Here is an 11,035-nt window from a genome sequence, read left to right on the forward strand (position 1 = left end):
TACATGATTCCCACCGCAATATACTGCCAGAAACTTAAGGATAGAAGGAGATGAGAGCGCGTGGAGACGTCAGATTGCCGAGCCCTGAGTGTAATGATTAGTGGGTCGACGCCGAAGCTAGCTGCCTTTGTCTCCACTGACCTCAACAAACGACACCACAGGAGCCAAGCAGTCACCCGGATGTCGCGATCCTGGCGGTTGTTTGCCGACGTTCCGGCAAAAAGTGAGAGCGAACACGAGTGTTGCTGTCGTCGCAGCCTCCCAACTCTTGGCCTCCGAAGCACCCGCAGACTGTCAAGCTTGAGAGCGAGCTGCAGCTGAACAGGCGTCCGCCGCACGTACGCCTTCGTCGCTGTTCCACCGCCAAGGTCGAGAGACTGTTCTGACGTTGTTAGGTGGAAATCGAGAGGCCATGCAATCTTGAGGGCGCGGCCAGTCGGCGATGTGTTACGAGGCACCGTAGTAGAAAGCCTCGAAGATTCGATTGTCTCGCTTCGGGAGGTTCTCATTTGAACCCGTTCGCATTTCTACCTTCTCGTTTTTACCTTCTCATTTCAACCCAGCGCAAAACAACTTCCGCGTTTCTCCCTTTCTCATTTAAACCGTTCTCAAAACAAACTTTCGGGTTTTGACCCTTCTCAAAACGACTTTTCTCATTTTTACCTTTCTCATTTCAAATTTTCTCAAAACATATATCTTTCTGGTTTTGACCATTGTCAGAAAGACTTTTCTCATTTTAACCTCTCTCATTTCGAACCCAAATTAATCCAACATCATGATCTCGCAATCTTTCTGCGGTATTTATGGCGAATTCGGGTAATCAATTGCCTTCGAGCCCTTGCCTGTGGCACCGGCGACCAAAAACGCGCCAGCGGCGCATCCCGTGACCCTCTCCACCCGAATGCAAAGCACAATCAACTGGCGTTTTTATTTGACTGGGTCGCGAGTGAGCTCTGTTAACTTCTTCTTCGATCATTCTATGGTACCATGAGCACGCTGCATACGCCAACAACATAAATTACGACTCTTTGAGATGTGTGTAAACAAAAGCGGCTTCACAAAACTTTTCAAAATATTGGCATTACCACAGTCCGTACAGCTGACAGAATATTAAAATATAAAATCATTGACAGGGCAGATGTATAAATCAGTGTGGTACAGCCCGCACGCGCGTCAAATTTCAATAAACTTCGTTTGGATTTTCGATTAACTGTTGCCACGGAGGCTTGCCAGCGACGCTTTCCATATTCTGTTTACTGTTAGTACTTTTTTTGGTATCCGCAGTCTTCTCATTGCACCCACCCTCCTTGAAATTGTAATGCGTGTTCAAGTTTCAAACTGCATCATTATGCATACTTTTTTTTCAGCTGTGTAATAACTTGTTATTACAGAGTTGTAAAATAAAGTGATGTATGATGCAGCCCGTGTCTCAGAGCAAACATACCTTGCTCAGGCTGGATAAATTCTTCCAAAAATGTTGACTTTCTTTGAAACATAAATTATCTTTCTCTTCGTTGTTTTTGCTATCTTGTCTCAGAGCACAAAAGGGTGCCTGTCTCGATGGCTTCGTTTGCCACTCGAACCCGCTATTTGCCGCCTCAGCGAGCATTGTTTCGTTTGATTCCCTATCCCGATTCGGATGTGACGATACCGGATGCAGTCTGGCAGACAAGCTGCCCGACCTCTTGGAGCTCGGGAAGACTTCTGCTGGTAAATTGCCGGTACACGCCTGAGAAGCGCAACCCGAAAAGCTTGCACCCGCCAGCCTTTGACCACGCGAACGCCCTTGTCGAAGATATGGGAAAACTTCTTTTCAGTGAAAATGACCACCCGAATTGGCCATTACAAGCAATAACACACGACTAGCACAATGATCCATCCGCTCCACACGACGACATCTTAACGACATACAGCGACAAAAGAGAAATGAAGTACCGAATCTGCGCTGGAACTTTTGAAACCACGTCACCATGTGACCACATAGCTACGTCAACAGACTCGGGGTGGCACGCAGGCATAAGGAAAATTGTTTCATGTGCTATGCAAGAGATGGTGCCGCTTCGCTTCATCTTCAACCTTCATTCTTCGACTGTTTTTTCTTCTTTCTATACCTCACTACGGTGTTCAAATGACAACGGGTTCAAATGAGAAAGGGTCGAAACGCGAAAGGTTAAAACGCCAAGGGCGTTTTGCGAATGGGTTCAGACGAGAAGGGTTCAAATGAGAATGGGTTCAAATGAGACGGGTATAAATAAAAAAGGATCGAAACGCGAAAGGTTAAAACGAGAAGGGCGTTTTGCGAATGGGTTCAAACGAGAAGGGCGTTTTGCGAATGGGTTCAAACGAGAAGGGTTCAAATAAGAATGGGTTGTTTCGAGATACACCCCTCGCTTCAGGTGTGGGCGGCAACCTGGCAGCCGTGCATGCCAGCCGTATGTCAACGTTGCTGCACCGGCAGAAGTCGGTCCAGGTGGAGGCGCCGAGCGGAGGCTCCTCCGTCAGTCCTGCTGAAGGTACGGGTGAGTTGAGGAATTCTCACCGTCGTTATGAACAACGATGCACTTCTTTTTTACAGCCGCGCATATAACAAAGAAAAAGGGGCGGACATCTCTTTAAGGGTAGTTTCTAGCTATTCTTCGACACCTAAAGCCGCTGTAAACACAAAAGTAACGAGATTCCCCATGCCCCATCCTCTCTCTCCCTGGCGTCACGACACCATTTTTGAGCGAACGCGCCGACGAAGAGGAGCACTTTAAACGCGACGAATCGCGACATTTTTATGTATACGGGGGTGGTATCTTCACCTCCTTCGGCAGGGGTAGGTGTGGATACTACCACCATAGAAAGCGGTGTTATAGTTTTCTCTTTCTTTTAGAATACACTTTTTTTTTCGGGGGGGGGGGGGGGGGGGGGGCGGGGGGGGCGAGCAAGAAAGAGTAAAAGCACGGCGTCTTATAGACGCTTTGCAGCAGCTGTGCATGGACGCCGCCATAACTAACCTTCAGTTTCTGTTTCCTCTTATTCTGTTTATTTCACCTCATCTTTACCATAGCAGGCCAGGTTATTGCCGTATTAGATCCAACTGTGTCCTTTTCTAAAGCATCGGCCTTTGTAGAGGATCGTCGACTACCGTTTCAGTTGCTCGGCATCTCGGTAAGACAAGAGAAGGTCAGCAATGGCGGCTGTAATTTGGCGCGTGTGCAAAGCGTCTATATGTTCACACGCCCCTGTGGCGCGAGTACAATTTACCGCATTAAATATTTTTTTGTAACTGACCTCTGCGTGGGTAACTTTCTTTTTTCAACCAAAGTCTTTGCACCTCCTTTACGACTTTTAGGATGAAACAGCAGCATTACCAGTTTCGTACAATGTACAACGGAAACGTGTACACTCGCAAGGAGAGCCAAGACAGAAGCTGCACACGTTGTTGACGTTGTTTGATAGGCAACCCATCTCTGCTTCTGGGACTTAACGGAATGTCCGTTTCACATTAAGTTAGAGCGCAGCTTTCAATACGACCTAATAAAGCCAACCAATGACAATAATGACCATAAATCAGTCAAGCAGCTCCATACTCAACCGGTCAAACCAATCCCGCAAAGTAAATACGTCGTAATCCTGTTTTTTTTTTTTTTTGTGCGTGATTGGTTTATTTGGTGGAAACAATCATACATAGATAACCAGCGCCTTTGATATGCACTTTTGGTACTGCGTAATTCACTCGATCAGAATGTAGCGACGGTTACGCTCTGACTTAGCGTGAAACGGTTTGGCTCCAGGGTGGTGAACAGAAGGCGCCTCGGTCGGCTGCTAGTCAGCGCGGCTGGTGGCCGAGAGGGGCAACTTTGGGAAGGCTTAACCGCCGAAAGATTGGACGCGAGCTATGTGTCAGAGTTCGGCAGGGCACTCGGACATTCGATCTCGAGATCGGGTTCAACGATTGCGGCTGGGGGCCGTCTCAGAGTTTCAAAAATCCCGCATAGGATGGCGCCACCTGTCGAACCAAACTTAATTGCCCCGGGGGGGGGGGGGGGGGGGGGGGGGGTTAAAGTGTGTACCGCGTTTTACTTGGCACAGCATAGACGTCCACGTTATCTGATCTTTCGCAAGAAACAAGAGTCCCCAGACGCCTTGTGTACAGTGAACCTTTTTCTGGGCATCGTTCTACGCGTGCACGAACTCAATGAAGGCAGCTGGGAGGCAGCTCTAGCGGACATCTTTGCTAATTGTATAAGAACCATCCCGATTTTAGTGCCCTTAGCGGGGCGTTACGAGAGACTTCGTACCTCGCGAGCGGCATGATGCATTTCTATGGATGGGTGATCGAGTGGCAAGCGACCGAGACCTCCGCTTCTTCCGCACCTCATGCGATGAGTGTCGCTGAATTGGTTATTTATGGGAAAAGAGACATTTTTTTAAGGCCAAGTGACCAGTCACGTAAGGAAAAAAGCAGGGCGAACCCGTCGAGCCCGCGAGAGAGCGCCCGCGTGCACACCTCTTTTCAGAAATGTCACCTATGAAAGACAGTCCCTAAGCTACTTCAAACTTCTTTGTCCCCAAAGCTGGTCACGAGACTGCCTCCATATGGCAGTTGAAAGTTGAAACTCATCTGCTATGTACCGGTTTATATTAAAAATGTTAATTAATTTAAAATATTCCATGTCATTTCAAGGCCTCAGCCAGGTACATTATTCTCATCATGCACCGATTCGCCCAAATGCACACCCTTGTGCAGGCACATACCAGGCCACCACAGTAACTTTGCATTCGTGTTTGTACGCTTTAATTTCAATATGCAACCCATTAACTATCCTTTACGCTTGTTTTTTCAGTCGGGGAAACTAGTAGTCGCAGTGGATATGTGCTGGTTGCGCTGGTAGTGCCCGGTCACCTGGTATTCATGAACCTCGTATCGCTCGCCAAGAATGGCACCCCGATCACCAACGTGGTCTTCATCACGCTCTTCTGCGTGGCCGCTCTCCTTCAGGTAAAGATTCATTGTGTCGCAAAAAGACTCCAGTAGTATCTTCACTCTGTCAACCTTTGTTCGAGTATATTGTGCTCGACTTTCCGAAGTCGCAATTGAAGGTCAAGCTTCTCATTTCGAAACAGTCATCGTCTAACTAACATTCGACAAAAACCATGTGAAACTTATTTGTTGCAGTGTTGCGCCTCTGTTGAAAAGAGTGAAAGAGAGAAGTAAAAAAGAATATCCGTATACGAAACACTTCATTGGGAAATACATCTTACTCCGCGAAAATCTATATAGCCTTGGCGCCGACAGCTTTTGTCTAGTTGGAACGGATGGACACGCCCAGCCTCGGAGTTTTTCCTTTTGAATAGGCCTCAGGTAGCACGCCAGAGAGACGCCTAGAGGCCCGTTAACACACTCGCGTTTGATTTCGCCGACATTGAGACGCGTTTAAGCGTCTTATCCCGACTTACGACCAGCTGAGCTGCTGCGGCGCCGGTAGTGAGCCGTAATGAAAGGTTTAAAAACTCGTTTTTAGCCTCTCCGGAAGGAGTGCAGTGTGTGAACAGGCCTTTACGTTTGCTGACGACCAAGTTCTTGTAGTTTCTTACGAAGAGAAAAGAAACTGGCATGCCGGCGTTATCTATGAGGTGACCCCCGAACTGCACTTCGCTAGAGGGAAGGGTTTGCTGTATTTGCGAGATCAAATGTAGACGTATTATCTATGAGAAATGGTCGTTTATAACATTGTCAAAAAAAACAACTTTTACAAGCCAAGAAAAAAGAAAGAAGGCGCGAAAAAAATTAAGAAATATACGAAAATCCAATCTGTTTCACGAATACCCGCTAGATGGCGCCATTGTATTCTCTCTTCGTAAGAATTCTTAAGATCTTCTAAGGTCCACAGCCGTAAGCAGAGTCGCAAGTTAGTGAACCAGCCCTAACTCCTGCGCAAGCTTGGCAATCTTCGGGGATTAACTGGCCTAATACGCTTTTGCTCCAAGGCGTTAGTTAGTGCCAGGGTTTTCTTTGCCGCTTCTCTGGTTTTCCCTCTGGCTCACCACATAATTGCCAAAGTGCCTGACTTGAGCCATAGATGCCACAAATGAGCCTAAGAACCAGCCGTGAAGCCTAAATCCGGCACTTATTTGGCAGTTTAGGACCATATTTGCCGCATGAAAACCGAACACCCAAAAGTGAACAATAACCATGTCACTTGTTTAGTAATTTAGTCCCAAAGATGCCAGATGACAGCCAAACTACCCCCCGGGGGAGCATAACGTTGGCAGTTGTTTGGCGAATTAGGTTCAAGATACCAGACTCTAGCAAAAGAAGGTCAAGTTTGGTTTATATTGGCTTATTCGGGATTCTCAAAACACTGCATTCCAAGAAAAAGAAGAAAAAACTGCTGGCCCTAAGAACTGTGTTTGTAGGGCCTTTACGTTTGCTTATGAACATGTATCGTCGTGGAAGCCCTTCGAGACAGCGGAAAAATCCGTCTTTGCTGCCTTGGAGAATCCGGTATCTTGATGCGCCGATGGCAGCCCTCTTCCTTGTCGCACGTGTGAAGACGTTGACAGCGCGATGTCCATTCTTTCTTCGTACTCGGTATTTCCACGCCGCTAGGGCCTGGGCGAGGATTTGGTTCTGTCGGCGCACAGTCTATTGTGCAAACGAAAGGAGTAGGACGTATTCCACTATTAAATATTTTGTGTAAATATTTTTGTGCAAATATTTTGTGAATTTTGTAAAGAATTGTACTGCTTACCTGCCAATATTTAAGGTGTGTGGATTTGTCAAGCTGCGCTTCCGCTGCTTTTTTTCTTCAGTTCCTTCATCTGTACGAATACAGGGTGAAAGTGAAACTGATTTGGTTTGAAAGTATTTACGATATGCCTAAACAAAGAAACGGAGCAGAGAGCGGTAGAGCTTCCGAGCAATATCAATCACTTGCATTTTCCTCAAGGAAGCCATAGCGGTACATGCGGCGCATTAATGGATTACTCTTATTGAATAAACAACGGACACGAACGCACACCTCAATGGCAGGAGAATGGTAAGATAGGCGGCAACACGCCTCCGAGGGTTCGGTGCTTAAGATAACAAGCTCTAAAAATGTAACAAATAACACAATATAGTATCGAAAAATAATAAATACTTCATCACTCTTTTTCAGCGCCTAAACTCGAGCTGCCTCAGCTCTAATTTAGCCCTCTGACCCCCTCCCCCCCCCCCCCCCCCCCCCCCATGTCAATTTTGTTAAAATTCACTTAGCGCGGGATATTGCCAGCCATTCTGGACGGTACAGTAAATGAATTCTGAACACTCAAGCAGACAGGGTGGAGCTTCTTCAAAACAAATGCCTTGTAGAGAACCAGCCTCAACAAACATGTAATCGTTGGGCGCTGATGATGAGGACAGGGTCTTTCGTAAAATGGCATGGCGCTCCGGGCTAATAGTTTCTCTGAGATGCATGTCAAGTTCACAAGATTTAGAGCGTGGCGCCGGATTGACACCATAGTTATTTGTATATAATATTTGTAACCACTATAGGAACCGGTGGAACTCATTTTGGTTTTCTGCATTTTAGTATAGACTACATTATCATTATAGCAGAGGATATGTAGGCACAACTGATATCAAGGACGTTTAATTACTGCAGGATCCGGCATGACGTGATGCTCAGCGACGCCAAAGAAATAACTCGAGTCCAGACTGCCCTGCGCACCCATGGACGCTGCTCTTACCATCGCTCTCGGTCGGCTCGGTCGGCTACGTTAGGCTTAACTACATCTACTTCGTGTCTGCGGTCTGCTTCGTCTGCCCGCTGTCGTGGCTGTTACGGCTGCCATCATCGATGTGTCGCGAGAGACTTCGTATTTAGCGAGCGGCATGACACGCCATTGGCGCACCCAAAGAAGTTTGGTCACAGCATGACGGTAGACATCGAAGCTTTGGAAGCGTTCGCACGTGCACGTAGGGCTTTGAATCTAACTTGTTCGACACCGATTCAGCCGCCGCCTCGATGTAAATATGGAAAAAACAACCTCTTTGCCACGACAATGCCGTGGCAACGGGGTTGCTTGCCCTATATTTACATGGCGGCGCGGCGCCCATTAACTGAGTTTCCTACTGGCCGAGAGACCAAGGGCACATTTCGTGGCCAAGCCTACTTCCATTACACTTCGCTCCATATATAAAGAATACCGACGCCAACTTCTGTCCATTCTAACCAGCTGGCCTAATGTGGCTTTTTCAGGTGATCGCGCTGCTCCCTACAACTAACGTCATCGTGCGCGCCCTCTGGCGGCACAAGGTGGACCCCGACTCCTCCGCCATTCCCTACGTCACTGCCCTTGGAGACCTGCTGGGCACCGGTCTGCTCACCCTCGTTTTTTGGGCCATGTCCCAGCTCGGCACCGAGATTTGAAGACCCATGCTCAACACCTTCGAGATTCTTGTTTGCAATAGACGTTGCTCAAAAGTCAGCGCCAGCTAGTGGCAGAATAAAAAGCTCCAATATGTTCGTTCTGATGGCGCTAATGTGAGAACAAGCTTGGTCACCTAAATCAAGCACCCTCGACATCGTGAATCGGAGGCGATGTACAAGGACCAAGTTAGACAGTATTTCCTGCTTTTGGCGTTAAGCTTTCGAGCTCGCTGTTCCTAGTGTGAAGGAGCTGCGTAATATCGCCATTAGAGGAGTTCGGTTTTGGCTTGAGACAGGGTGTATTAACTTACTTTTGAAAATGGTCTACTCTTCCACCTTGCACTTGGTTGCGGAGGGTCCTAAAATCGCAACCTACGCCTTCTCTCAGGCCTTTGCACTTCTTCAGGCCTCCGTCGAGCTCGGCGCTCTTGGTCTGCCTCAGCACAGAGCCCGCTTACGTGCGACAATCTATTTTAAACTGAATTATTACATAATTATACACCAGTTTAAGTTTTTCCACTAAATTTAACGGTGAAGCGCTACCCGGTAAATTTAGCGGGGAAATTGAATTTAGGTTTCTTTGCAAAATTCACACAATCTTATGATTGGGTGACCCAAAAAATGTTGTCGCATTAAAAAAAAGAACACAAAAAGTGTCCTACACATGCGTAACGTATTCACGTGACCTATTGACCTATCTGTTCCACCGCCTCTACCAATCGTTCAGCGGTAATAATCTAAAGATCAGCTCATTCCACTTGAACTGCCTAAAACCTCGCACTATTCATTACGAAAAAAAAATATTCATGCCAAAATCCAGCTTTTTTTTTTTTTTTTTTTTTTTTTTTTTTTTTTCAAGACGGATCGTTGTAGAGTTTTTAGTTTTCTTTAATATTCGAAAAGTAAACATGGATTACTTTCCACGTGCATAAGTTATATCTCTGGGTGGTTATGTATTTTGTGGAATTCGTTTATTTAGCTATCTATAGGAGGTATTCACTGGACGCCATATTTAAGGGCGATGTTTAGAGCGCATGCTCAGAACGAGCTCACATTAATAGCCTGCTAAGACCTGCAACCTTGATGGTGCTAAATGCACGCTCCAAAAGGACTGCGGAAGCTCGCCGTCAGCACGCGCTCAGCAGCAGCGCACACGGATATGACCGCCAGTGAATACTCCCTATAGTATTGTGTTTCACTTGAATAGATACAATAAAGGTTACAATTTCGACAACTAAAGAAATCGTTTACCTGCGGAATTGCGTTTTGCTGCAAATAGTGAGAGCGTGCAAACGAACTATGTTAGCGATGTAAACAGTGGGTCCATGGCGGAGTCCATGCATACACTGTACTGTTTACATCGCTAACAAAGTTCGTTTTAGACTACGTATTTATAATCAGCTGAACGGCTTAGTATTGACTGTAGTGCTTCTCGTCTTTCTTGTAGTGGTAACTGAAAAGTATGAATACATTAAGCAGACTCAACTACAATGCTAACATATTTCCTAAGACATCGTACCCCAAAGACCTACTTTTTTTTTTTTTAAATCTAGTCGCATTCAATTAAAACTAAAACGTGATCCTCACATAAGAAAACGATAAAAGCGATAATTATTTACAAAATTTATAAAAATAGGCCTAACAATTTTTATCCTTTTCGTTATTTTGGAAATGGTCTCAAACTTTGCATTTACAAACCGTAGTAGGTATTGTCAAGCTTAAGCTTACTGCGATGCCTTCTGCTCAGTACGCCGTTGGAACTACAGGGTGATTTAAGGAGAGGCCAGGCTCTTTAAATCGACCGCAAAATTCGGTTTCTTAACCTATCGCGCTACGACTTTCTGCAGCGTTGCCCACAAATGGTGCTTTTTTTTTTTTTAGGGGGGGGGGGGGGGGGGGGGGGGATTTGCAAAAAGCGAACTTACATGAGCAAAAAGTAAGGAAAGAAAAAGGCTTAGCTCCTATGGACACGCGGCGAGGCTACCGGTCTTCAAACAACACGGCGCCGTTTCGCACGGAAGACAAGAGATGGCGCAACGAACGCCGCCAACGAACGACCATACGGCGCCGAGAGCCGGCGTCTTTAGCAGACGATCTCTTTGACTCAAAAGCGGCGCAACGTTCCGCAGGCGGCGACAGTCGCAGAAACAAAAACAGGCGCGGTAACAACAAGGAACTGCAGTTCCTTGTCTGCTAAAGACGCCGGCTCTCGGCGTCGCATGCTCGTTCGTTGGCGGCAGTTGGCGTCGCGACCGCTTGCGCCATCTCTTGTCTCCCGTCCGAAACGGCGCCTTGTTGTTTGAAGACCGGTGGCTTCGCTGCGTTTCCATAGGAGCTAAGCCTTTTTCTTTCTTTACTGGTTCCTCAGGTAAGTTCGCTCTTTGCAAATTTTACAAAAAAATGCACCATCTGTGGGCAACGCTGCACAAAGTCGTAGCGCGATAGGTTAAGAAACCAAATTTTGCGGTCGATTTAAAGAGCCTGGCCCCTCCTTGAATCACCCTGTACTTCGCGGGGCTTTTTGTTAGGAAATTTTACTACTGTTGACTCAACCAGGTCTAAAAAACTTATGTTGAAGCTTCGTCCGCAAGAAAAGTGTCATTTCCAAAGGAAAATATATTTTAGAGCAACGT

The 11,035-nt window shown here is 46.6% G+C and overlaps 1 protein-coding gene across 1 annotated transcript in view; it reads left to right on the top strand.

Annotated features, from left to right (window-relative positions):
- The window catches only part of LOC8024825 (solute carrier family 41 member 1), an 88,050-nt gene extending 79,093 nt beyond the window's left edge, over positions 1–8,957 (top strand). Inside the window, exons 8-11 of the mRNA XM_040219247.3 lie at positions 2,397–2,523; positions 4,454–4,462; positions 4,849–4,987; positions 8,232–8,957. Of these exons, the coding sequence (XP_040075181.1) occupies positions 2,397–2,523; positions 4,454–4,462; positions 4,849–4,987; positions 8,232–8,402 (446 nt within the window). The 3' untranslated portion in view covers positions 8,403–8,957. The remainder of the gene's footprint in view (positions 1–2,396; positions 2,524–4,453; positions 4,463–4,848; positions 4,988–8,231) is intronic.
- The last annotated feature ends 2,078 nt before the right edge of the window (positions 8,958–11,035 follow it).

The sequence above is a fragment of the Ixodes scapularis genome, unplaced genomic scaffold (genome assembly GCF_016920785.2).
Source record: "Ixodes scapularis isolate PalLabHiFi unplaced genomic scaffold, ASM1692078v2 PGA_scaffold2__306_contigs__length_199485367, whole genome shotgun sequence".
Taxonomy (NCBI): domain Eukaryota; kingdom Metazoa; phylum Arthropoda; class Arachnida; order Ixodida; family Ixodidae; genus Ixodes; species Ixodes scapularis.